Consider the following 27,220-nt stretch of genomic DNA (forward strand, 5'->3'; position numbering starts at 1 on the left):
TGATTGTCCCCCAAGGAAGGACTCAGACAAGCCAGGTGCACTGTGGGTAGAGAACGGGAGCAGACGCTAACTGCAGGGCTTTGCTGGCCCAGCATTTTGCAGAAACGTTCTCAAGCGCCAGTCCTGCCTGAACAGAATCTCCTCCTGTGACAATATGGAGATGAGTTGCTTGCCTTGGTGGAGCTTCCAGTCTGCTCAGAGAGGTTGGGCACGTGGGGAAGTAACAGACAGAAAGGGAAGAGGCACTGGCTGGTGAGGTTTTGCCTGTGTGAACAGTCAGATCTGCGAGGGCCCCAAGACTGCATTGCATGTGTCTCAGTCTGGCCAGAGACCAAAACTGGGGTCCTCCTGAGTGTCCTGAGGAAGGCCCCTCAAGTGGGTGGCAGATGGTCTCCTAGGAGGAGAACTCAAGTGGCTTGCCAGTTCATGAAAGAAGTGTGGCGATGAACTGTTTTCAGATGCTGTTCTGAGTCCTAGAAGTTTGAACACCCTTCAGGCTCTCTCTGCCACACCCCTCCGCCTGGCAAGCTCAGCAGCAGCACTGGGAGGGGAGTTCCAAGTCCCCATCAGAGGCAACCACATTCCACCTCCCACAGGCAAGGGCAGCAGCCCCACCCCAGTTCACCATCGCCGTGGTATGGGCGACATGAAAGGACTTCTTGACTTCTCTCAGTTTTAAGGAAAGCAATTGCTCTTCTGGCATAATGACTCTCTCCCTCCCTATTCACTCTAGATCCCTGAAGACCAGCTCCACACAACCACACAACTTCCTCGTTCCATGAAGTCAGCTTTCTCAGAGAAGCCTGACACACAATTCCCTCCCCCCGATCCCCACCTGAGGACTCAGATGGCCTGGCCCACTTACTTTGCTCCTGAACTCTGATCCCAAGCATAGCCCTTCACCAGTCTGAGCAAAGGTGTGGCTGGAAATTTTTAACTGCTGTGCACCTGCCCTATAGCTCCAGGCTGATTTGGGATTGACAGTGTGAGGGAGAAGTTGCTAGTAGAACCACATACCCCACATCCCCTTGGCTGGTAAGGGAAAGGGGAGAGCAGAGACAGAGAAAGCCCCGGGCCAGTCAAAGGTAGACGGCTGGAAATGGAGATGAGCAGCGCCCAGGCTGTCTCTCAGCGGGGTCCGAAGGGCGGGGGAGGCCTTCCCTGAAGGAAGCTCTCCAGTGCATCTGAGAGCCCAGCTGATGTAGGGCTGCCAGAGGTGCTGGGTTTTCTCAGGGGTCACAAAGCCAGGATTAGACTCAAAACAGCCAGAGGGTGGCCCCAGCCTTATGTCTGAGAGTTAAGATGCACCATTGACAGGCTTGGCTCATACCCAGAGCCGGAGTCCAGATCTCTGAGGGCCCCCAAGGACTTAGCAAAGGCTCTGATTTACAACAGAACAAGAGAGACCTGGTTGCTTTGCTCAGACAGAAACGCAGCTGAAAAAGTCCTCTTGGATCCCTAGGGCTGAGCCAAGGCCTAGCAGGCTGGAGTTCCCTGGAGCTGGGAGATGGTTCACAGAGACTTGCAGGGTTGAGCCCTGCTCTGAGGCCAAGTTACAGGCCAGTCTGTGTTCCACCCTTGGGGGCCCCACCCACTGAACTGCAGGTGGCCTCCAGGGCATTTGCATCACTTCCCTTTAGAACCAAGTCAAGCCTCACCTCACTGGGCAAACCCCTCCCCCCCAACCCCGGGGCTGGTGGCCCACAGCCTCATTGCCTGGGGTGAGGGCAGAGAGCTGAAGAACGGGGTCCCACGCGGTGTCGGGGCAGCTGCAGCTTCTGCTGCCTTCCCTATGTCTACAAATGATTTTTGTGCATGAGATACTAGCTGCCCCAGGCAAGCTATCCCAGACACCTTCCCGAGGTCTCAGTTTCCTCCTCTGTGGGCAGCCTGACACTGTGGAACCAGTCTGGGCTCTGGGCAGACAGATGTAGGTTGGAGTCCAGGCCCCATGCTGATTAGCTGAATCATCCCGGACAAGCGCCTTGTGCCAGTTGAGCTTTGGTTTCCGTGTCTGTGAACAGGGGCTGCAGTGGGGTGCCAGAGCCATGATGCGTACAGGGAGCTTGGCAAGTACCGGGTACAAAGTGAGCACTCAGGGCATGTTGTCATTACCTAGCCAGACTCTGAGGTCCTTTATCAGTTCTGCTCCTCTCTGAGCTTGTGGAGCTGGATGAGGGATGTTGCAGTGGGCAAATGTCTGTCTCTCCGCTTGTACTCAGTCACCATGTCCTGGCCTCCTTGCCTCCAGTATCTTCCCAATTTAAATTAAACTCAGCATAGACTCCCTCAGCCTGCCTCACCGTTGACCTTACAGAAGTAGGGGGTTCTTCTACAACTCCCCACCCCTAGGAAATGGGCAGAAATGGGTCTCTTGGGAGCTGCCTAGAGCTGGAAAGACCATGTGGCCATGTGTACCCTCGTGCTGCCTTAGACTTGGCCTCCCAGGCGAGCCCTGGCTGACAAAGGCAAGCCTCACTCTGCCCTGTACTTTGACTCCTGGAAAAAGAAATCCATGAGCTCCTCATTCTCCCTGCAAGCCTCTGCCCCTTTGACTGGCACAAGTGGGAAAGGTGAGTGCAGAGTTCTGATGAATTTCAAATGTCATTGTCATGGGAGGGTTAGTTGTGCCCAGATTAAGACAGGGCACGACGTCTGACAGACAGAAGCTTCCTGGGTGCTCCAGCAGGGCTGCTGAGGAATCCCGTACCATGCTAACACAGGGATTTTTGGATGTGTGCAGACTATGTAGAAAAAGACCAAATGTTCCCAGAGAATGACAGACAGCCTGGGTGTGACTCAGCCCCACCAGCCTGGGGGCATCACTTCCAGGGGAAGGGACTCCACCTCCAACCAGGCGCAGGACTTTTTCCAAGACTTCAGTTCTGTCTTTGGCAGTCCCCACCCAAGACTTCCAGAAAGATCTGAGAAAGCGCTTATCTTGCACACAGCGCACTGAGATACTGCACACTGGTATGTCAAGAAGGGATGATTGGCAGGTCTTCCCTAAAGGTCTTCTAGGAAGCTAGCATATTAGCCTCTAGCTTTCTTTCTGTTGCCAAGTGAGCAGAATGAGTAACAGCCCAATTAAAGTGACACCTTCAGAGTAAGGTGAGGAAATTCCTTTTACTAACCAGAAATGCCCTGGAACATCTGTAGACTTGGCAGTTCTGCCTGGTGTGCCTGAATCCTACTTTGCTGGTTTATCCCATTGGAAGGTGGTCCTTCATGACAACGATGTTATCACAACCCCAGCAAAGCAGATCTTTCTATAAAATCCTAGCCCCTCAGCCAAGAGCCTCTACCATCAGTGCTTCAACTGAAGTTCTTGGGAGTAAGCCACAAAAGCACTGGCAGGGTCTTCGAATGAATTTAAATTATTATTCCCAAATCTGACACAGATTATACTGATGTTGCTCCATTTCAGATACTATTTGGCTAATGAGTTAGTATCAGCTGCCATCTCAGGCGTGGTGGGGTGTGGTAAGATAGCTCACCATCCTGGAAAATCTGGCTCCATCTCACACTACCCCTCCAGGTCTGGCCCCTGGGACCCAGCTCCCTTGTGATGGGGAGGGGGATATTTTTGGGGTCCCTCCTGGACATTCCAAGGAGCTGGTTCCAGTTGTCTCAGATGCCTAGGGTATGAAGAGTTGGAGACCAGGACTCTAGAAACTCCATCTTGGCTCTAGAGATTGGGAGCTCATTGCATTGATGGAATTCCTTTCCCATTTTGGAAACTTATAAGTGATGAACTTTGTGTACTAAAACTTGAGAGATTTCCGTACCTACCTGGACTTCAGCATATCCACTGCCTACTTAACTGTCAGGGATTAAGTCTGAGGTCCCTGCTGTTTGCTCTGGGTTGCATGCCTTCCCCGACATCCCTCCTAGGTCTGATCTACCTGGCTTCACACTACTTCCAGCCATCATTAGTTGGAAAAGCCACCCACTAGGCCTTGCCAAGCCCCCAGTTAGAAGCCACAGTAGGCTGGCCTCCCCAAATACTATTTTTCACAGTAAGGGCTGGGCCCTGGAAGAGCTGGGAAAGGCCTTATTCCTCTCCTTCTGTCGCCAGATGATGTTACTCTTGGAAAATCCAGGTGGATCTTCTGATGGGCAGGGCTTGAGACAAGTCTGTCTAGGCCTCCACAAGTAGAAGGCCCACCCAGCAGGAGGCCACCTGCCATTCAAGGAACAATACTTCCTAAGCTTTGCAGAGAACAGCTGACTGAACTTTTACCCATTTTCCAGTTTTTTCTTTATTTTCCCACTCAGCCTTCCCCCTCTCACACTCTTTCCAGACAGCTCGGCCCAACAAGGGGTTTCTTGGACCAAGAATATGGAAGATGTGTCCACAGGGCTTGATTTTCCTGAGCAACCCCTTCACTGCCATGGCCTCATTCCCTGGAGGATACTAGTGATGCCTGCTGGCTTTCCTGGGCCAGCTTGCCTACTACTGGGTGCTCTTTAGCCCCAGAGCCAGCCTGCAGAGAGAAATGAGAAAAGCCCATTTCCAGACCTCTGACTCTTCACTCTGACTTGGTCCTTCATTGCCTTGTATCAGTGATTCCCAACCTGCAGATTTCAGAAACACTGTCCTGATTCTTCAGATTCTGTGTGTGTTAGCCTAGCCAGAACCCTGAAAAGATGTGGAATAAGGATGTCTGCTTCATGTAAGTTTATCCAAGGTTTTCCTAACACATTTGTGCATGGAGCTGTTTCATAGTACACTGCAGGGCTGATTTTCAGCACCAGTTTTTATTGGCTGTCAAAACAGTAAAATACTTTTGAACAGTCAGGTGAATAGTCCCAAGCCCCAGTCCCCAGTGTCCTCCAGCCACCCCAGCCCCTCCCCCTCAAATCTGCTCCCAATCCAGTATCTACCTGTACTATTCAATATGGTAGCCACTGGCCACGTGTGGCTTTTTGAATTTTAATTAATTAAATGAAACTTTAAAAACCCAGGGAAATCCCTGGTGTCCAGTGATTAGGACTCCAGACTTCCACTGCAGGGGGCATCCGTTCTATCCTGGGTCCAGGAACCAAGATCTTGCATGTGAGCAGCACAGCCAAAAAAAAAATTTTTAAATCCAGTTCCTCCATTGTACTGGTCACATTTCAAGTGTTTGATTTAGCACACGTGACTACACCACTACCTATTGTAGTGGACAGCGCAGACAGAGAACATTCCCATCACTGCAGAAAACAGACAGCAAGTTATGCTCAGCATGGAAGGCCTCAGGGATCTTTATGGGGCTGGGGTCTGTTCTGATGGTGACCATGCTGTGCCAACTGATACCTTTGTGAAGTAGCACCTGAGTACACTTGCATTTGAGTTTATAGCAAAACATTGGAGTTTATAGCATGTTCGTCAGAAGAACTCAAAACCTAACACTCCTTGGGCCCCAGGCCCCAAGTCAACTCATAACTCTACCTATACAGCCAAGGGCAATGACTGTATTTACATGAACATATCCCTGTGGCACAACTGTCCTTTCTCCTGCCCTCTTCTCCATGACCACAGCTGAAAGGATTTCACAAAAGGTGTGTTACCACTCATCCCAAAGGTAAGCTCAGGCAGGATGCCAACAATGAATCCATCAGAATGTATCTATAAAAAGTAAAATCACCTATGATTTATCTCTAAATAAAAGGCCACAACCCTTATAAACAATACAATTTTTATAAAAAGACAAATGTACATATTTACATACATGTACATGTGTGGTCACACATGACTTAGTGGTCAGATGATACTTCCAATTTTAAATCACACCAAGGCGCTCACGCCTGCCTCCCTGGGCCTGCTGGGGGCTGCCGGGGCCTGCCTGAGGGGGCATGTGGTTGCAGGGCAAGGCACAGTATAAATAAATGCAAATGCCAAGAGCTTGGGAAAACGTTAGTGTACACCTCTGATCAGAAATGTGGCAAGGTCCACAAGAAAAAGTGCCAGGTTTTTTCACAAGCCCCTCAGCCTAGGCAGGGAGCAGGGCAGAGCTCCTCTGAGGCAGAGGGGGCACTGTCCCACAGGGACCCCATTCTTCCTTCACATTTCACTGGCGTTGGAACAGTCCCCAGGGCTCATCTAGGAAGGGAGGCGGTTACTTTGGGAACAGGATTCACTTAGTGCAATTGTCTCTTAGTGCAGAGCCAGCCCTGGAGGTGGTGCCGTTTTCTGAGGTCACTGGTCCGTTCTCTCGGGCCAGCTCAGGAATAGCAAAACCCTCTCCAGGCAGTGGGGCTCCAAGGGGAAAGCTGGAGGCTGACTCCTGTCTGAGACTGCCACCTGACACACCAGTCTCAGAACTCCATCTTCCCCAGAGGCAGGGCCAGCTTCACCCCACAAGATGAGTCCAGACCCTGCCCTGCCGGACTGCAAGAGGCCGCTGTCCCGAGTCGGAAAGACCCATCCTTGGTCAGCAGTGGGGTCACACTTCATCATATCAAGGGGCCGCAGCATTCCTGCTTCTTTGCACCACAGCCACCATGATGCCAGGCCCTGTCGCCTAAAGGAGTCAAAGGGGGTCAGGGGGCCCATCTATGGTGCGCAAGGAATGGCCTGGATGGAGGGCAGCCTGACTGGGGTGAGCAGGCTGTCCAACCAGCTGGGATCCATGTTCTTCATATCTGAAGATATCAGGCCAATATAACCTAGAAGATATAAAGAAGGTTGTGTGAGGACTTGGGGGTGAGGAGGCAGGTGTGTTCCCCAACCCCACCAACCCTCCAGCCCATTCCTGGAAGGCACAGACACAGCAGCTCCTGCTGTCGACCCCTCGGCAGCCTCATCTTAGGCAAACCTGAGGGCCTGGGAGCCACAGCCAGTCTGCAAGCTGTCTGTACCCAGATGGATTTAAGAAGGACGCTTCACCTCTGCTGCTATCTCGTCCTGCCCCCAAGTCTCCCCCACCACCTCCATGGGTTTCCCATCTTTGAGAAACCATATGGATCCAGGGTCTTCTTACCCCCAGGGCTGTCAACTTCTGGCTCCTCCTTGCAACTGAACTCTCCATAGACAGAGGTGGGCTGGGCCCCAGGTTCATTAAGCAGATACCCCTTCCCATCCACGCTTGTCTGCTGCCACCCTGTTTGCTCCAAGAGCTGGGGACAGATAAATAAGAAGCCATCAGGTCACTTCCAGTACAGACTCACCCTCTGGCCCTGCCCCCAGTGAGCCAAAGCTTCTCAGCCAGGATCAGGTCCTTGGCTATTTTCATATTCTCAGACAGATACATATGTGGAGTGCAGTTAGGATAAAGGCCTGGAGGTGAGGGTCTGCCCTGGGACCCTGGGCTAACATCCCCACATCTACCTTCTGGCATAGAATCTCCAAGATCTCCCTCTCTAAAGGGTAAGGACATATCAACTGGGAGGGTGGCTTACAGCAATGGTTAACATGCTAAGAAAAGATGCCTTGAAATTTCAGCTAGAGATAGGGAATTATGCCCATATCTCCATTTTCTGTGCTGAAGGAACACAGCCTGGGTACAGCTACTACAAAAACTTTTTTGTATTTATTTTAAAAACTGAAGCAGAAAAAAACCTGGAGAATAATTTGCTTAAAAAAAAAAACAAGCCATCATGTTATAGATCCCAAAGGGTGATTATTGAAACCTGATGTGCATTTCCCAAACTAACAGGACTGGGGCGTGTTGGGGCGGAGGACGCGGGCCAGGGACCCAGCACTGATGGGAGCTGAGTCAGAGCTATCTGAGGCCTGCTTTAGGACAGCATGTCAGAAACCCAGCCTCCCTCCTCCCCTCATTCCCACAGTGTTTCTTTCCCATCAGCCAAAAAGGTCAGTGGTCCCCAACCATATGGACGTGACACCTGTTGGACTATGCAAGCCAGCAGGTCACAACAGCAGCAGCAGCTGCCTACCCTCCAGTTTGGAAGCCCTCACTGAGAAGTAGCCACCTCTAAAGGGCACCAAAGGAGGAAGGAAGGGGCTTTTACCTTCATGATGTCCTCAGTTAATTTCCCTTCCTCGTCCTCATCTGTTGCAGCTGTGGATGGGGAACAGCAGAGAGGTTAGCTGAGGTCAGCCAGGCTCACCCTGAAGTGCTAGCCCACCCGGTCCCCCTGCCCCTTCCCACACGCGCACACACACACTGGCCTCCCAGCAGATGTCTGCCTGCCATGAAGATCACAGAGGAAAACGCTGTCCCGGTGACTCAGCCTCTTGAACCCTGAAGCCACACCTCTTCCCACCTCTTCCCTCTCCTCTCCAGCCCACCAGTCAGCTCAGTGCCAAGTGGAGTTCCAACCCCTCCTTGGACCCCAACAGGAAGGCCAGGCCCCAGAAGCACGAACCTTCAGAGGTGGAGGGCATGGGCGACACCTGAAAGTTGTACAGGTCGCTGGTGCTGTCTGGCACAATTTCCACCGGAATGGACCAGTTAGGGAGAGTGCTACTGACGCCACACGGTGACAGCGCTTCAGGACAACAGAAACCGAGGGTCAGAGCTGTGTGCTGTCTTAGTTTGCCAGGATACCCAGCACCCCCCGCCCCCACTCATAGCCTGCTCCAACAGGCTACCACCCACAAGCTCAGTGCCTGCTAGATCCAAGAGCAAGAGCCTTCCCACCAGTCTACACGGTCCCCTGACAGACCCAGCCCTCCTCACCTGGAGTGAGAGTCCGTTCGATGTCCAGGTCCTGCCCCATGTAGCTGCGAACTGTGTAGTTGCTGTGGTCATCAGGCAGGGTGGAGCTACTGAGTCCATCAGAGAAGGTATCAGGGCTGTATTCCCCATATGGCTGTAGAAGGAGAAAGACGCTTAGGCCCAGGCTTGCTGTGGCACTCCTTTCACTACCCACCCTGACCCTCAGGAGACCAAAGGCTAAGTGCTTAGGATCACACTCACCTTCTTCTTGGCCTTGCTCCTAGCGTCTCGGCTGGACTTGGACTTTCTCTCTGTGGGGCAGACAGGCTGTCAGCCCAGCCCTGGTACAGGCAAGCAGGCGGCCCCAGCTGCCCTTCCTCCTCCTTCCCTCTCTCCCTGAGGGCTTCCCCAGGACCCAGAGCCCTTTGGGTACCTTTCCTCTGGCTCTTGGTGAGGGGTGGGAGCATCCGGTACACCCTCACAGCTGAACTGCCCTTGTTCCTGCTCTGGTCCTTCACCTCCTCAATATCTGGCAGCGAGTTCATGGCGCAGCGAAAGTTGGCCTTCCAGGTCTTGGGATCCGGCTCCTTTTCCCCTGCTTTGTATCGGCCTAGTGGGCAGGAAAGGTGGAGAGGATCGTCAGGGCTCTAGGTGGGAATCCTCATTTGTGCCCTGGCTCGGAAGGACAAAGACAAGAGTACCCCTAAAGCTTGCATGCTGCCAGAGATCCACAATGATCAAACCAGCAGGTATTCCTGGATGACACTGGTGCAGGCCCTGGGCTTCTCAAATGCCCAGACTTGGGCATTTGATACACCCAGCAAGCCTCTGGGAAAGGCCTACCCAGAAGCACTAGAGAGCCCAAGCCCAAAGTGCTATCTTTGTCCCAGATCAAGGCAGTCTCTCTTTGGCTGTCAGCAGCCAGAATGAAGGGACTGGTGCTTGTCTGATAGTTCCAAACATGGGAGAGGACACAGAGTAGGCAACAAAGAATATTTGCTGATAGGTGGACTGAGTGGTCCAAGATGGGCCAAGAGCCCCTTCCTGGAAGGATAAAAGGAGGCTGCCAACCAGATGGGCCCATGACCATTAGTCAACATCAAGAAAAAGGAAGGCCTGGATCTTTTTCAGTGTCCATGCTTGCCACTGCTTTTGCCAGGAAGAACTTTAATTCAGCCACAAACTCCATGAAGCCATACTTTTAAAGATTTTGGCTTTATAAATTCCTTTGTGAACTTGCTGAAATGATGAACCTCTCCCCCAAAACAAAGACCTGCTCCCTGCCCACCCTGAATTATATACATCTCAGGGAACTCAGAGACCCCAGTGAAGATCCTCTGTGTTAACAGAAGTGCCTCCCTTTCTCTCTTTCCAGCTCCTCTTAAGCTAGAGTCCAGCACACTCACCTGTGTGAATGGCCCAGCTCCGAAACAGACAGGCATCCTTGTTGATGTCCCAGCCATGCTTCGCAGCGTGCTTCCATGGGATCTGGAAGATCATCTCCTCCTATACAGCACACAAGCACATGTACACACAAAGCTGTGTCAGCTCAGAGACCGCAGGTTTTTGGCCTTAATCTGCCCAGCCCCCCAGGTCTGGGAAAAGACTGACTTCCCTTTTTCACCCTGACATCTGGCTGGGGTTGACCCATCCCGACAATGGCCTAAACAGACTGGTCCATCCCTCTGGATCTCTGAGAAGAGGCTCTGGGTTCTGATGAGCTATGGCATCATCAGGTCAGCAAAGACCTCCTTCTGCTCATTACAGATGTGCTAGGACCCATACGGAGGACCCCTGGATGCTTCTCTCTGGCTTGTCAGCACCAACATGGAAGTGAGAACTCAGTCCATTATATGGGGCTTCTCAGAACAACTGTGAGCACTGGCTCCTACAAAGGGGGTTTTGGTCATATACCTGCAGGAGCCCAGGACCAGACTTGGATGATGACTACCTGTGTGACCCTGGCATTGACACTGTACTTCTTTATCCCTCACTAGTTTTCATGAAATGGGGGGAAAAAAAACCAACAACAACCCAGTAACAAATATAAAAGCTAAGGTCCCACTGTTCTCATTACTGGTGGTTCACAGTATGGATTTTTGAGTCAGGTTGCTCAGGTTCAAATGTGTGCTCTCATAATCTACCTCTCAGTGCCTGTTTCCTCATCTGAAAATGGAGATACTGGTAAAATCTTCCTCGCATGGCTACTTTGAGGATTAAATGACACAGTGTAAGTAACATACTTAACATGGTGCCATGCTCACTCCTAGTAAGTGAGCATAGTAAGCATTAGCTATTATTAGTAGTACTACTAAGCCTTCAGGGTCTGTTCTTTTTTGCAACAGCAAGAGACCTCTTGGGTCTAGACAACTGGTGCAAGGTTAATTCTTGGGTCACCTGCTGGGTCAGCCACCTCTTCCTGCCAGCAGTGCCCACTTCTCTGTCTCCTATCTGCCCAAGTGGAGCCCTCTAGAAGGCTGTGTGTGCCTGTAGAGGTCTCCCTCAGTACAGGCCAGAACTCTGGCTCTGCAGATGCTGGGAGAATCTTGCTGCTGGAAAACTGTCAGGTGGATGCCCCATGTATACCTCAAGAAGGGAGGTGGGCAGAAGGCAGCCAGTGGGGCCCTGCCTGGGCTGGGTCTTATACACTCCCTGCAGGATCCACTGGGAAATACATCTACCTACTCCCTATCACTTCCCTTTTTGAACTGCATCTGAAGCTTTGGACCCCTGAAGAACATAGGTTAAAACAGTGGCAGAAAAATCCAAAGAGTAACACTCACTTTATTAATCCAGATCAGCCCTGGGATTTGGTTGGAATTAATCTGCATCTCTAGCCAAGGTCTCATGCGCATCCGAGTGATGGGCATGTTGGCTGTGAAAAGAAGACAGAAGGCTCCTGTTTGGAGTCTGTTGAGCACTCCCTGGCCACTACCCAGCCCCACCCCAGGTCATTCAGTTACCCTCCCCTGCCCTCCTCTAGATACCAAGTACTACAATCATGCAGAAGGGGACTTTCTAATAAAACCTCCCTCCAAATCTTTTCAGCATCTTGAGCAACACACTCCTTCCCTCAGCCCCTCCTAGACAGTCTTGGGAGGAGACAGACATGCCAAGTGATACTTTCAAGATTTATGTTAAGGAAAAGAGAGAAAACACACAGATATCGAAATACTAGAACTTTTCTCCCCAAATTCAAATTATTTGGGAAGAGAGGGGCTTCTTTTGCTTGATGCCAAGAAATTTCCCTGTTTGAGTTGGTTGTCACTAGCCGTGCACCTTCCCTAATGGACAGTCACCCTGCATCCTCGTCACCACTACCCCCCAATCTATCTATGTCTCCCTGACAGCCACAGTGCCAAGGCCCGTACGCTAACAATTTCGCCCTGGTTGCCCTCCGTGGGCAAAGTGGCCCAAAGAACACCTGTGGCGCCTCTTCCCGCGGTCCCGGGAGGTCCTCCAACCACCCAGCGCAGCCGGCCCCAGCCCCGCCACCTGCAGAGATAGCCTGAAACCTGGGGGCTGGGCCTGAGCTGGAACCGCCGAAAAGCCGGCGCAGGGAGCAAAGGGCGCCCACGCGCTGATATACAGTCGAATCCCCCGCACAGCCCTTGGATGCGTGCAACCAACACAGAGGGCCACCCAGAGGCCGCCAGCGGCTTCGCGCACAGGTCTGAGACAGCGGCCAGGCACGGGCAACCTCGGCGGGGTGGGCGGTCCACGCCGCTACTCGCCCTCCCCACGGAGCTGCTTGCGGCTCCTCCAGCGCCCTCCCGAGCCCGCGCGGGGGCCCAGGCAACGCCGCGCGCCCGTCACTCTCCCGGCAAGGGTTTTCGTCCCCCACTTCCTGGTGCCCCGAGCGCGCCTTTGTCCGATGCCACCGTTGCCCACTGCGGCGAAGGCGAGCTCACCTCGACAGCAAGCGCTACCCGACGGCAGCAACCGAGGATCCCGGCGAGGACTGCTTTTGCGGGCGCTAGGAGCGCGATTCAAGTGGGAACAGGGAGAAGGCAGAGGATGCCCAGGTCGCGGAGCCGCTGGTCACGGCTGGCCTTGACTTGGCACGGCTCTCGCTGGCCTCTGCTAGCCCGACTTGGGCGCACGTCCTGCCTCGACGAAGGAGTGGCGCGCTCTGCCTGAACCGCGGCGCCGCGGAGAATCTAAACACTTAGCGGGATTCCCCCAGCCCGGGCCGGGCCCCGCCTCCTAAAGAGCCGAGAGGACGCCCATTGGCCAGCGCCGCCTCATCATTTCGGGGAAATCAGGCTGTTGTAGAGCTAGCGGCTAAGGGGAAGTACAGGGCGGCTGCCCCTCCCCACCCCCTCCGGCCTGGCGCCGCCGCCCCGGGGCGACCGCGGGCCCGCCCCGCCGGCTCCCACTCCACCCCCATACCAGTGCACCCGGGAGAAAGCGCTCCTGGAAAGTCGAACGCCCCCGGCCCGCAGTTGCTCCCCTCTCTCGGCGCGCACCCAGCCTGCTAGCTCCTGAGGCCATCTCCTTGCCCTTCTTTCCTGGGGATGCCCCGGGATCTCTGTCTTCCCAGCCCCGGTGAGGGGGTCAGCCCGGCACCTGCCGTCCTCTTCAGAGTGGACGCGAGGATTGAGTCCTTGAAAACCAACCTGCTTCCTCAAGCCCGTTAATGAGTGTCAAGCAGGGAGGGTTTCAGCCTTCAAACCTTCGAGGGGTGGCCCACCTCCGGGGGGTTCACCTTCCCCGGGGAAGTGAAGGAAAGCCTACCCTGCGTGGGGCTGCCAAGACGAGAAGAAATCCCAGTTTGGCAGCTGTAGTTTCCTCAACTCCAAAACAGTAGCCCTACTTTGCTGCTTTACCGTGACAGAGAGAGGATGTCTGTGAAACATCATGCCCTACTTGGGCAGCAGATGATGCGTGGTTTTCGAGGCCCCTGCCAGAGTCTGTGACCAGGGAGAGACCTCTTCCGCTTCTCCATCTACATCCTTGGGACTGCCCCACTGCTGGCCTTAGGGAAGGAGAGAAGGGTTTCAGAGAAGCCAGGACTGCTGAGTTGGGGTGGGGGTGGGGTGGCCTTGGTTCCTCCTAGCACTCCTGCCTTAGGCCACCTCCACAGACTCCCTTGGCCCTCGCATGACAGCCTTCCCTGGCAGCACTGGTTTAGTTTCTGGGGCCTCAGGGCTTGGTCCAGAGAGATTCTGGGCAAATGGGGGTAGTTGCTTACGTTGATCAAGGCCATGGGTCTAGCTAAAGGGTTGGGGAGCCCAGGTCCCAGGTGCTTTGGGAATGATAGCTATCGAACTCCTGTGCTTACAACTAGACCTTGCCCTACTTGTACACCTAGAGGCCGGGCTGAATGTTCATTTTTCTCTCCAGAGCTCTGGCCAGCAGGCTTCTTTCTTCATCTCCCCAAAGCTGCTGACTCAGAAGTAAATCTCTCTTCCAGGTCAGGTTGGTGTGTCTTTCCTGTCATCCCAGCTCTCCCTCCATAGCAGCACCCAGCTGCAGTGTTGCAGGCTATAAACAGACACGTGGATGCACCATTCACCTGTCAGTCACACTACAGCTTTCCTCCCACAGAGGAAATGGATGGGTTAATCCAATTCTGGTACACCAGAATCTGATGCTGTGACTAAGGCCACACTTGGTTCCCAGGAAACCCATAGGAATGGGTCAGAGCTGTCTCCCAGATACTGATGGGCGAGGGAGCTGAGAGGCAGAGAGACAGGAGAAACTGTGAGGAATGAGACTACCTGGGTGTTAAGCAGATGGAAGGTGCTGAGGCCCTGGAAGGGGGAGAAGGGTTGGGGTGCTTTAAATGACAGAAGGGAGTGGGAATGCACTACAGAAACCAAGACCTTTCGAGCAAGAAGAGAAGAAAACAAGTGTCTCCTGAGTTGCTAAATCTGTTTTCTGTGCAGCAAATGAGTGCTTGTCCTACCCCTAGGAAACTGACATAGCTGCTGGAAAATGCAGAGTGACATTGACCTTAGGAAGGCAACAGGAGAGAGTAAAGTGTGCTTTAAAATAAAAATTTTAATTCATAGATAATCATCTGTATGTATACATCTATAATGAGCATCTTTCTGTGTCATGAAACGTACTTCTACAATATCATTTGTAATGGGTATATATTATTCTACCATAAGGATAAATAAAAATTTACCCAATTAATCCCCTATTGTAGGACATTTAGGTTATTTCCATTTTTTCATAATACAGACAGCACTGTGTAGCTAAATCTTTGCACACACCAATCATTTTTTTGCTAAGGAGAAATTCCCCAGTGTTAGTATTTACCAGTGAAATTGTCATTTTACATTTTTGAAGTGATCTTTGCCTTTTTTTTTTTTTTAACTTTTAACTGTAGGGATTCTTTCATATTCTTGATGCTTATTATGATTGGGGGTGTTATACTCCAAATCAGTGAAATAAAAGCTAACCCCTGTTTAAGCATCTCACATTTTTATTGTAACTGTTCTTGATGAATCCAATTCTAAGATGCATCACACATTCCTTGGGAAGCTGGACAGATGCGTTTTGTCCTTTTTAGGTTTCTGTTAGTAATTCAGGGCTGGCCTTTCCACATTTCTGACTCAAAATACTCTTCTGTACTTCCAGCCATCCCCTTTGGGCAGGTGACCTCCAAAACCACACTGTGGCTGCCTTCTGGCTGCTCCCCTACAAACCTATCCACAGATTCCACACACAGCAAACAGAACTCTTGGCCTCCCCTTTCCACACTGCCCAGAGCAGATTTCTTCCTAGTTCCAGCTCCCTCTCTGATGAAGTCTTTCCCATCCTCCTCCCCTCTTGGCCTCACCTAGTCCTCTGGGTCTTTCTTCCGTACATCAAGTCCTGCTTTCACATTTGAGGATCAGACTCTTGTTGCCACAGCCTCCCCTTGGGAATGCCTCCCTTTCTGGCCTGCCCTCCAGGCACCTCTGCTCTAGGATTATTTCTGTAACTTTGATGATCTCCCTAACATTCAGGGTACACATGAGACTGCTGACTGTGGTCCCAAGCGTCCCATTCCAACCTTCTGTCCCACAACTCCCCTACCCTTGGACTATAGGGCCATGGAAAGAGAACACAGAATTTGAGTTGTGACGTTCCATTCTTGTGCTTTTTGCCACTTTGCTGTGTGACCTCAGGCAAGTTACTGTCCTCTGGATCTCAGTTTTCTCATCTGTAAAATAGAAGCACTCTCTGCACATCTGTCCTAATTGTTACAAAGATGAAAGAAATTATATAGACTATCAAACTCCTTTCTCAAGTGTAAGACATTAGTCAAATGACATGTATTCACAGTAATGCATGAACCTTTCACTGTATTTCCATTCTCTGAACACACTTTGTATTTTTCCCCTGTCTTTGCTCTTTCCATTTGCTCCTCATCCCTGACTTCCTAGGATACTTAGCATCACTCACCTTACCTGCTGCTCCCTCACTCCCCCCACTTCAATTTCAGTCTCTGTTTTAAGGCCCAGAGCAAATGCCTGGTCTTCTATGAAGCACCTCCAAAGCAGCCAACCAGAAATCCTTCCCCTCCTCAAAACCCCCTAGCCCTCAACTTTCGTGTTGTCTTTTCTCTTCTACTTATCACCTTCTGGGTGGTGACTTTCTGTAGAACAAAGTCTGCATTTGTTGTTTTGTTTTGTTTTTAACCACCCGAACATTATGCAAGATCTTAGTTCCCAGGGATCAAACCCTTGCCCCCTGCAGTGGAAGTGCAGAGTCTTAACCACTGGACCACCAGGGAAGTCCCAAAGTCTGTGGTTTTTCTGCAAGAGACCTGAGGGTTTTCTGCAGGGTTCCTCACATTGCAGCTGGAGTTAGATCCGGAGCAGGGTCTCATTCAAGGATAGCTTCCATCTATACCGTCACTCGATAAGGGTACATTTATTGCAGTTGTTCTGTATTAGGGTCTGGAGTTTTCTGGGCTGCCAGATGAGGCTGACTGGCTGGCAGAACCAGCTTTGAGATGGCCTCTGCAATCAGGCTGCTGAAGGCAAGATCACTTCTCTGGAAACCTTTTCCTTGATGGACCAAATCATGCCCCCAGTCCCCTCCCTCAGGCTCTCCGAGGCTCTCAGTGTTCACCACCCCCGGTGGGTTCTAGTTAGTCCTAAAGTACAGGACCCAGCAAGGCTTTAAGTAGGTTTTTGAGAGTAATGCAGTCCTGAGCCCCTGTAGGGCCTGCTACCCAGAGAAGAGGGCACAGTCCCCAAAGCAGATGAAACCCAGCAGGTGTTTCACCCCCCAGGTCCAGAGGGAGGGCTATCTTAGATGCTAAAAGTCCATCCCAGCCATCATCTATTTTCACAGCAACTTGGAAGCAGGGCAGTCCTAAACTATGAAGTGCAGAACACAAAGTCAGGCATAAAATAATCTAAAAGCAACCCAAAGCTTTAAGATAGAATCTAGGCATCATCACCCTAGCTGAAATGAGCCTAATTGGAGATGAAGAAAGTCGTTTCTTAATTCATTCAACAAATATGAATGGCACTCCTGCTCTGGGTCAATTACAGGTTTGGCCCTGGGGATGTGCTCAGGCACGAGACTAGCCCCTCCCCTCTCACAACTCAGGCAAAAATGGTGTATGACACAGCAGAATAAACGTTGTGCTGTTATAAAAATCCTAAACGCAGAGTGGGAGGCTGCAGCTGACTGGGAAAGCACTAGGGGTCTGGCGATGTAAGAGTGGGCCGAGGATTGCTCCAGCGCTCCGGGACCGGAACCCCGGAGGGGGAGCGGGTGTCAGTGTGGGCTGCCACTGATGCCCTCTGCAGTTTCATTTCTTATAAACACCGCGTTGGGAGGAAAAGCAGTCTCGGCACTCCAACCACCCCAAGGGGCCCCGAGGCGGGGCTGAAGCTCTGTGGCCACCCGGAGTGGGGCTGGATGGGACCAGCACCCTCCTCCACCCTTCCTACTCCCACTCCACCCCCGCCAATGGGTCTTGCACCACGGCCAGCGCCCCTGGCAGGCTTCTTGGCCTTGCTGGGGGCAACAGCACCCCTACTTCGTCCTGGGTAATCGAGTCCCGGTGTAGAGCCCCTCGCCCTAGGTGACCCAAGTTCGCCCTTCCCGAGGTCTGAGATGGGTGTGTTTTTGGAGGGGAGGGGGCGCAAGCTCTTCCGGCCAACTTCCACATTCCTGCTCAGCCCAGGCTGGGGGTGAGTTGGGGTGAGCGGCCGGCTCTGGGCTGGCCGGCTTCCTGGAAAGGGAGGGAGAGAAGGAGAAAAGCAAAGCCTCCAGTCCTCGCGGCCCGGGTGGCGGCCTGGGACCGCCCCTCCCCCTCCGCAGCTGGCTGCCCCGCCCGTGCCAGGCAGCTCACCTGCCGGCAGCCGGCCGGGGCACTTCCTCCTTCGCCCAGCCTCCCGCTGCGCGCCACAGGTTTGCAGCCAGCTTCTCAGCTACAGGCTGTGTGATCTCGGGCAAGTTGCCAAACTGCTCTGTGCCCGCCGCCCGCCCCCCCCCCCAAACGATGAAGGGGTGCAGAGTCTTGGCACAGAGCTCTTTGAAAACGCCCCTGGCCTTCCTTCTTACCCCCCCTGCGCCCCTCCCCTGGTTTGGCAGACGCACAGTAGGCGCACACAAATGGCGCCCACCTCTACATTGTTGTAGGGGTGGCTGTGCTGCTTGCCACCCCTCGCTGGGCACTCCGCCATCGGATGTAACCTAAACGGTCGGGTTAGAATTGCAGCTTTCCCGCGGGCGGTGCTGAGCCGCTGGGGACGATACCCTCAGGGGGTGGGCGCCGAGCGCAGCCCTGGCACTCAGAAGGGGCCCCCACCTCCGCCTCCGCCCCGTCGATCCGGGAGGGGCTGCTCCGGCCGCCCAGTTCTGACCCAGCCCCGGGCGCAGGCCCCAGTTGCCAGCTCCCGGCTGGCGCGGGGGGGCGGGGCCTGGGTTTCGGTTTCTTGCAAACTCGGCGGCGACAGGGAAATCGAGGAGTTTCCGGGAACCTCGCCGGGAGCGCAGAGGCTCGCGAGCTGCGGATGCGGGAGAAGGAGGGGGACGGGCGGGTGTCCAGTGTCGGGGGCCGGTGGCCCTCTGGAAGTTCCAGCGGGAGCCGGGGAAAACCAGCCTTGGAAAAGCCCCACCTGCATGCACCTGCCCCCAGCCTCCTCCCGGGTGGCGTTCGTTCCTAAGGGAGCGTGGTGCTGTGTGGATGCTGGCTATATTTGCATGTGAGGAGCGTATGCAGGCTGGAGGAGTCAGGAATGTGGAGGTCCCCCTCAAAGGGCCGAGGTCCCCAATTTTAACACTGGCTTGTTGTATTGTCTTCATAACTCTTATCATTGTCTTCATAGCACTTATCACTGCTGAAATTATCCTTTGTGTGCATGTGTTGGAGGATTCCTCCTACCTATCTTGAAGCCCCTTGAGGGTGTGGCCCTGCCTGCCTAGTCCAGCCTGCTAGGTCCTGAGAGCCTCCAATGGGCCTAACACAAGAAGGATGTCCGGTGAGTGCTTATTGAATGCATGAAGAAATGGAATGAATTAGAGGCATTTAGGGTGGCCCCTGTGGCCTTCTGAGCTGCTCCCAGGGGACCTCTGGGCCCCCAGCTGTTCTTGTGCCCTAACCTGGTCAGGTCAAGCTGATGCCCCCAGCTGAAGGAAGCCCCACTCTGTACAAGAGGCCTCAGCCTCCTTGGGAGGGAGTCCCCTGTGACTTCCAGAGAACTGCCTTCCAGATGGGGTGGCTGGGCAGTGAGCATACTGTCGTCATCACAGAGGAATGCTGGCTGTGGGGGTCGGCCACTTCCTTCCCTCCCCAGGGCTTGCAGCTCAGGCCAGGGATAATTGGCGGTTGGGCCTGTATCTGAGCCAAGGAGGCTGAGAGTTTGGGATGGTGCGGCAGAGTCTAACACCCTACCTTGACCTCTTCAGACCAAAGTCATGCCTGCGGTTAAGGTGGGCTATGCACACATATTTCTTAAATCCTTGCTTTGGAGCTCCTGCATAAAGATCTCCCTGCTTGTAGCCTTGAGAACATGGCTCTTGGAAAGACAAATCAAACAGGTAGAGCTCCCTGAGTCCAGAGAAGCTGAGGGTGGAGCAGTGAGCAGCAGTGGCCACTCTGAGGCACCCAGCTAGCTGGTGGAGGGGCAGACAGACCCTCAAGCATTCCTTGTCCAGTCCAGCATTGGTTTCCTCTGGCCCAGGCTCGGGAGCAGGGTGGCTGGCCTGGGAGAGGGCCAGGGAAACTCCAAATGCTGCAAGAGTGGCTCTTGTGCTATGAGCACAGTCCCTGGTGACCCTGGTGACTCAGTCTGGGAATCCCAACTCCAGGGCCTGCCATGGAAATAAGGGTTAAGACATTGAGGGGGTGCCCCTAAGGGGTCCAGAGACCATGGCAGCAATTGAGTGAGGCTCCAGACCAAATAAGGTCTTGTCTCCTCCTTCTCTTGTGGCCCAAGTCTGGACCCACTGTTGCTGGTCCTCTGCCTAGTCCAAACAGTCTCTTTGAGGCAGAGAACTCAACCCCAATCCCTGATCCTCTCCCATAAAGTGGACTTGGTGAAGGACCAGGTCTTCGAGTGTCTACGTCCGACTTCATTTGCTGTCTCATTTTGAAAACAGTAGATGTAGCTTAAGCTAGAAAATATCAACAAGAATATGTCTTTGTAGCTTGGATTCAGCAACTGCTGAGTTATAGGAATGTTCACAGAAGGAAAACAGGGCAAGAGACAGGAGAAAAGGGGGTTGGCCCAGCAGGTGCTCTGTCCTGTTCACTGCTGTAACCCCAGGATCCAGCCTTGCCTGAGCACAGCAGATACGCTATGAGCGAGGTGTGGCATGGATGGGGATAGATGGATGGATGATGGATTCGGATTGTCTTAGCAGTGTGCCCCCAGTGGGAAGGAAGAAGGGAGGGACATGGCTTTCCTGAGCATCACTGTGGTCATTTCTGTGTGGTTCTGTCATTCCAAGAGGATCTTTGCTCCCTCTCCAGTTGTCTTCACACGTGTGTCCTCTCCCAATCATGCAGAGAGACTGGGTGTCCGGTGACATCGGCCAGCCAGCCACATAACGAGGGGAAGGGGATGTTAACATCAGGTAGGGTTTTTCTTCCTCTCCTAGAAGGTAGGTCCACAAAGGGCTCAATTTAGATAGAACCTCAGCTAAGTATGAGAGGTTCCAGTCCTTTCTCTGCATAAGTGAGTATCAAGAAAGTCTCTCTTGACTGACTGACTGGCAGGAGGGATGAAGGGTCAGCAGAGACCCACCTGCCTGGATAGTCCGGAGAAAGCATGACTGACTGCCCTCCAGCTTGGCAAGTGAGAGACTACAATGATCATGTCACCAGGTCAGATAGCCACTGTGATAGCTAACTCCTAGATTGCTGCTCTGAGAGTATTTCAGAGGACTCGGTCCACATTGGGGGTAAAATAGACCAGGGTTTGCTGAGAGAAGGAGCTCTTAGCCAGGAGGCCCCTGGTGACTCACCACTGCCAGGAAACAAAAGTTAGTGTCCTTTCCTCAAGAACTCTCAAGAATGTTGGAGAAGACATCCCACAGCCTCATGGGCTGGAGCACACGTGTATTCTTTGTTGCTAGTTGAGTGGTGACTCTAGAAGCCTGAAGACAGAGGGGCATCTGATGGGCACGCAATGTTTCTCAGGCCCATGCCCGTACCAGCCATACAGAGGCACTTGGGAGTGAGTTGGCACGGTCCCCACCGCTACCCTGGATATGAGCTCTCTGGGGACAAAAGATGATGGGGTTATTACCCTCAGAGCTCCCTCCCTGGCACCCAGCTCATTCCTTACAAACAGCAGACAATTAGTAAGTGCACTTGATTGCAGAATGACAGATGTGTATCCTACCTGGAGTATGAGGCGAAGGAGCAGAGATGCTGGGATGTGGAGACAGAAGCGATTTATCTCAACCAGAGTTCACAGCCACTCTGAGGAACTGGCGTTCAAGGGCCTTGAAGGGTGATGAGTTAGCCATGGGAGAGCATGTTTAGATTGTAGGCACAGCCCAAGCAAAAGCCTGGAGGCTCCCAATTGCAGGACAGATCCTGCTTGTGGTGTGGCCTTGTGGCCTCATATGGCCGCTCTGGGAACTAAGGCTGGACCAGCCCACAGGACCCATACCACGAAGAGGCTTGAGTGCTCCTCAGAAGTATGGACTTGATCCTGGCTGTGCAGGGTGAAACTGAGAGTCTGATCTGTGCTTCAGAAATCTGTCTGTGGAGGAGACGCTCACGCAACCCTGTTCTTACATGACCATGAGAGTGAGTGCCTCCCCTTGAATGTCATACCGCAGGACCCTACTTGCATTGCCCTTGTCTGGGACCCTGCTGCAAACCGAGGCAGGGCAATGGATAGGAGGCAGCTCGGGTCGTTCCACGTGGATTGGGGCTCTGGCCACAAGGGATGGAGAGAAGCCAGCTTAGTTGACCGCAGTATCCGTGGATGGCCCGGATGTGAGATGGGTTGGAGTAGAACCCCTCCCAGGCCTTCCCAAGGTTCCCCATTCTGAGAGAAAAGTAGGGAGATTCCCCACTTTGCCTAAGGGGCTATTGCTTTGATCTCAGGTTGTGAGTCTGGGGAGCTGAGGGCATTGAGCTAAAGTGTAGGACAGGTGATTAAAATTCACACATTGTCCCAGGAATACCCAGGTCACTGGTGATCACAGCCAGAACCTTAAACAACATACCAGCACTGTTTGGCCCTGCCCTTTGGACACTGGGTGTGTGGGTACAACAGGCCAGGAAAGCTGAATAAGGGTGCCCCACTGCCGGATGCGGTGTTCTATAAATTCATCATCCCTCTGCTCTCTAGCAGGACCAGAGTCCACCCCCAAGTCCACCTGTGTTCCCAGGGCATCTGTGTTCTACTCACGAGCCCCAGCCCTCTGAAAGCGCTGACCCTGTGACCGCAGCGCCCCCTGCTGGATAGCACCCTTCTTGGAGTCTGCTGCTGCTGCTAAGTCACTTTCAGATCAGATCAGATCAGATCAGTCGCTCAGTCGTGTCCAACTCTTTGCGATCCCATGAATCGCAGCACTCCAGGCCTCCCTGTCCATCACCAACTCCCGGAGTTCACTCAGACTCACGTCCATCGAGTCAGTGATGCCATCCAGCCATCTCATCCTCTGTCGACCCCTTCTCCTCCTGCCCCCAATCCCTCCCAGCATCAGAGTCTTTTCCAACGAGTCAACTGTTTGCATGAGGTGGCCAGAGTACTGGAGTTTCAGCTTTAGCATCATTCCTTCCAAAGAAATCCTGGGGCTGATCTCCTTCAGAATGGACTGGTTGGATCTCCTTGCAGTCCAAGGGACTCTCAAGAGTCTTCTCCAACACCACAGTTCAAAAGCATCAATTCTTCGGCGCTCAGCCTTCTTCACAGTCCAACTCTCACATCCATACATGACCACAGGAAAAACCATAGCCTTGACTAGACGGACCTTTGTTGGCAAAGTAATGTCTCTGCTTTTGAATATGCTATCTAGGTTGGTCATAACTTTCCTTCCAAGGAGTAAGCGTCTTTTAATTTCATGGCTGCAGTCACCATCTGTAGTGATTTTGGAGCCCAGAAAAATAAAGTCTGACACTGTTTCACTGTTTCCCCATCTATTTCCCAAAGTCACTTTCAGTTCAGTTCAGTCGCTCGGTCGTTGTCCAGCTCTGTGCGACCCCAGAGATGGTAGCCCACCAGGCTCCCCCATCCCTGGGATTCTCCAGGCAAGAACACTGGAGTGGGTTGCCATTTCCTTTTCCAATGCATGAAAGTAAAAAGTGAAAGTGAAGTCGCTCACTGCTGCTGCTAAGTCGCTTTAGTCCTGTCCAACTCTGTGCAACCCCATGGACTACAGCCCACGAGGCTCCTCTGTCCATGGGATTCTCCAGGCAAAAGTACTGGAGTGGGGTGCCATTGCCTTCTCCGTTCTTGGAGTCTAGGGAAGAAAAAAGGGTGCAGAGACAATGCTGGCTCAAAGGGTATGAGCAGGAGTTATGGGTGGACTTTGGCTAAGGGAGATAGGCAGGTGCCACCTGGTAAACAGAGCACCTGTTTCCTGGTCAGTAGCCTTTAGCCGACTGCAAGAAAAGGAAGAGATGGGGTTTTCTATTTCTGCTTTATTGACTATGCCAAAGCCTTTGACTGTGTGGATCAAAATAAACTGTGGAAAATTCTGAAAGAGATGGGAACACCAGACCACCTGACCTGCCTCTTGAGAAACCTATATGCAGATCAGGAAGCAACAGTTAGAACTGGACATGGAACAACAGACTGGTTCCAAATAGGAAAAGGAGTACGTCAAGGCTGTATATTGTCACCCTGCTTATTTAACTTATATGCAGAGTACATCATGAGAAACGCTGGCCTGGAAGAAGCACAAGCTGGAATCAAGATTGCCAGGAGAAATATCAGTAACCTCAGATGTGCAGATGACATCACTCTTATGGCAGAAAGCGAAGAGGAACTAAAAAGCCTCTTGATGAAACTGAAAAAAGAGAGTGAAAAGGTTGGCTTAAAGCTCAGCATTCAGAAAACTAAGATCATGGCATCTGGTCCCATTACTTCATGGGAAGTAGATGGGGAAATAGTGGAAACAGTGTCAGACTTTATTTTTCTGGGCTCCAAAATCACTGCAGATGGTGACTGCGGCCTTGAAATTAAAAGACGTTTACTCTTTGGAAGGAAAGTTATGACCAACCTAGATAACATATTAAAAAGCAGAGACATTACTTTGCCAACAAAGGTCCATCTAGTCAAGGCTATGGTTTTTCCTGTGGTCATGTATGGATGTGAGAGTTGGACTGTGAAGAAAGCTGAGCACCGAAGAATTGATGCTTTTGAACTGTGGTGTTGGAGAAGACTCTTGAGAGTCCCTTGGACTGCAAGGAAATCTAACCAGTCCATTCTAAAGGAGATCGGTCCTGGGTGTTCATTGGAAGGACTGATGCTGAAGCTGAAACTCTAATACTTTGGCTACCTCATGCGAAGAGTTGACTCATTGGAAAAGACTCTGATGCCGGGAGGGATTGGGGACAAGAGGAGAAGGGGAAGACAGAGGATGAGATGGCTGGATAGCATCACTGACTCGATGGACATGAGTTTGAGTGAACTCCGGGAGTTGGTGATGGACAAGGATGCCTGGCGTGCTGTGATTCATGGGGTCGCAAGAAGTCAGACACGACTGAGCGACTGAACTGAACTGAACTGAAGGTAACTTCTGGGGGAGGCAAGAGAACGAGGATCCTGTCTTCTCCCCGGGGTCATGGCCCAAGAAGGCCCGCAACCTAGGCTGAGCACACATCTCTTCAGGTGGGCTCAGGAACCCCATCAGGTTCTCCCAGAGCAACCCCTCTGATCCCTAGAGTGATTTGTCTTGGGACTGAGGGCCAAGGGTTAGGCCTGGGAGGGAACAGACAGTGCCGTAGGCACTCTAAAAAGAGGAAGAGTCATCCCCAGACAGAATTCCTGCCCAACCATCCAATCCTGGCTGAGAATGGAGACAAGGGCCTGTCACAGAGTCCATGAGCAGCTGCCTGGCTTCTCAGATTCAAACCTTATCTGGACTCACTTCCCTCCTGAGCCCCAGGCCAGTGCCTGGGACTGGAGTCCCAGTCCAATTTGGAGTGCAGTGAGATGCCTAGTGGACAGAGGGGTGGGAGGACCCCACAGGCGCCACCTCCGCCCCCCATCTCTGAGCCAGGAAGTCCACAATTAGGGCCATACCTTGGGCAGCCACTTCCCAGAAGGTGACTTTCCCCAGTGAGTCGTGCCCTCCCGTGACCCTGGCATCTGGAGCCCCCACCTCTGGTAAGGAGCTGCTGGGAGTTTGTCTACATTGTGACTCTCGTTAGAGTGAAGGCCGAGGCCTCACCTGGCTCCTTGGAGCCCAGGCAGCAGTCTTGACCCCCCAGGAAACTTGTTTCCCAGGCCGAGCCAGGATGTCTGCTGCCCTCTCTGGGACTGGGCCCTGGAGGGGGCCTAGTGCTCAGGAGAGCAGCTGCTCTCCATGGCCCAGGCGTGGCCTTGGCAGCCATCCTGATTCAGTGGCTCGAGGTAAGCTCCTCACAGAGACTCCTCAGAGCATTCACCTACCAGGTTCTTGGGGAGAGATGAGCCCTAGAGGAGGGTCCTTGCAGAGAAGAGAATGATGCTGTGTGCTAAAGCTGCCTAGCACACCAGGTGCCGTCTCACCCAGCAGTTGTTCATTGCTGTTGTTCAGTCACTAAGTTGTGTCAGACTCCTTGTGACCCCATGGACTGCAGCACGCCAGGCTTCCCTGTCCATCACTATCTTCCAGAATTTGCTCAGACTCATGTCCACTGAGTCGGTGATGCCATCCAACCATCTCATCTTCTGTCGTCCCCTTCTTCTCCTGCTCTTAGTCTTTCCCAGCATCGGGGTCTTTTCCAGTGAGTTAGCTCTTCACATCAGATGGCCAAAGTATCAGAGCTACAGCTTCAGCATCGGTCCTTCCAATGAATATTCAGGGATGATTTTCTTTAGGATTGACTGGTGTAATCTCCTTGCAGTCCAAGGGACTGTCAAGAGTCTTCTCCAGCTTCACAATTCGAAAGCATCAGTTCTTCAACGCTTAGCCCTCTTTATGGTCCAACTGTCACATTTGTACATGACTACTGGAAAAACCATAGCTTTGACTAGATGGACCTTTATCAGCAAAGTAATGTCTCTGCTTTTTAATATGCTGTCTAGGTTTGTCATAGACTTTCTTCCAAGGAGCAAGCATTTTTTAATTCCGTGGCTCAGCCAATAGGACTGGTGCCAAATGGCCTGAGAGAGAGTGGGGACCGTGGGAGCAGTGAGCTATCACCCATTCATGGGGGAGCTCACCCACCATGCTGAGGGTTGTGGAGTGGGAAAACTACCGTGCAGACTCCAGGAAGTGGAGGAGCAGAGTGAACAGTGGATTAGGTCAAAGGGTCTAATTTCCTTTGACAAGCACGCCTCGTGCAGGCCTTTGGGCTGTGCCTGCAAACTGCACCATTACCTCGTGTGCATTATGGGTGGGCCTAATAGCACCAGCAACCAAGGTAGAGGCCTCCCTTGGGTGGAAGCCCATACCAAAGCCAGTGATATGACAACTCTGTCATGAAACTCCCCACACATTTCTAGAGGGACTAATTTTCTCTCAAGCTTCTCTGCAATTTTTCTCTGGTCATTTTCCTAAATATGTGTCTTTTCTCTCCCTCCTCTAGCCCAGGGATGCTTTTTGATCACTGGTACCATGGGGGTGGATTACTTGACAAATTCAGACAGCAAACACTTGCTTTCTAGCCAGGTGACAGGCACAGAGGTAGGTGCTATGGGCACAGACATTCAACAAGAATTTATTGAGCCTGTACTATGTGCCAAGCATGGCTCTAGACACTAGGGATATCGAAATGAATGAGATCAAGTCCCTGCTCCCATGAAACATATTCTAGTGAAGACAGGCAACAACAAGGAAAGTGTCACACTGTGGTAACTATTCTGCAGAGAAATAAAATAGCTTGAGGTCAAGACAGTGTGGAGGTAGCAACTTTAGGTTTTGTGTTCAAAGAATATCTCTCTAAGGGGTTAATATTTTAACTTTCTAAATGACAGAGAGGGCAGCAATGTGCAAAACAGGGTGACGAGCACCCCAGGCAGAAGGAATAGCTGGTG

The 27,220-nt window shown here is 52.4% G+C and overlaps 2 protein-coding genes across 3 annotated transcripts in view; one reads left to right on the forward strand and one right to left on the reverse strand.

The window, feature by feature from the left end:
• The window catches only part of LOC113895646, a 75,810-nt gene extending 65,125 nt beyond the window's left edge, over nt 1-10,685 (forward strand). For both annotated transcript variants that reach the window (XM_027547085.1, XM_027547083.1), the window contains one exon: nt 9,985-10,685. In XM_027547085.1, the coding sequence (XP_027402886.1) occupies nt 9,985-9,994 (10 nt within the window). In that variant the 3' untranslated portion in view covers nt 9,995-10,685. The remainder of the gene's footprint in view (nt 1-9,984) is intronic.
• IRF1 (interferon regulatory factor 1) lies at nt 4,743-12,764 on the reverse strand. The gene is made up of 10 exons (XM_027547081.1): nt 12,521-12,764; nt 11,393-11,484; nt 10,016-10,115; nt 9,043-9,219; nt 8,871-8,920; nt 8,631-8,763; nt 8,317-8,439; nt 7,960-8,009; nt 6,969-7,104; nt 4,743-6,654 (listed from the first exon to the last, which is right to left on the reverse strand). Exons 2-10 carry the CDS (start codon nt 11,477-11,479, stop codon nt 6,542-6,544), a joined length of 969 nt encoding a protein of 322 aa, XP_027402882.1. The 5' UTR covers nt 11,480-11,484; nt 12,521-12,764; the 3' UTR covers nt 4,743-6,541.
• Nucleotides 12,765-27,220: the final 14,456 nt, after the last annotated feature.

Source organism: Bos indicus x Bos taurus, chromosome 7, assembly GCF_003369695.1.
Source record: "Bos indicus x Bos taurus breed Angus x Brahman F1 hybrid chromosome 7, Bos_hybrid_MaternalHap_v2.0, whole genome shotgun sequence".
Lineage (NCBI taxonomy): Eukaryota > Metazoa > Chordata > Mammalia > Artiodactyla > Bovidae > Bos > Bos indicus x Bos taurus.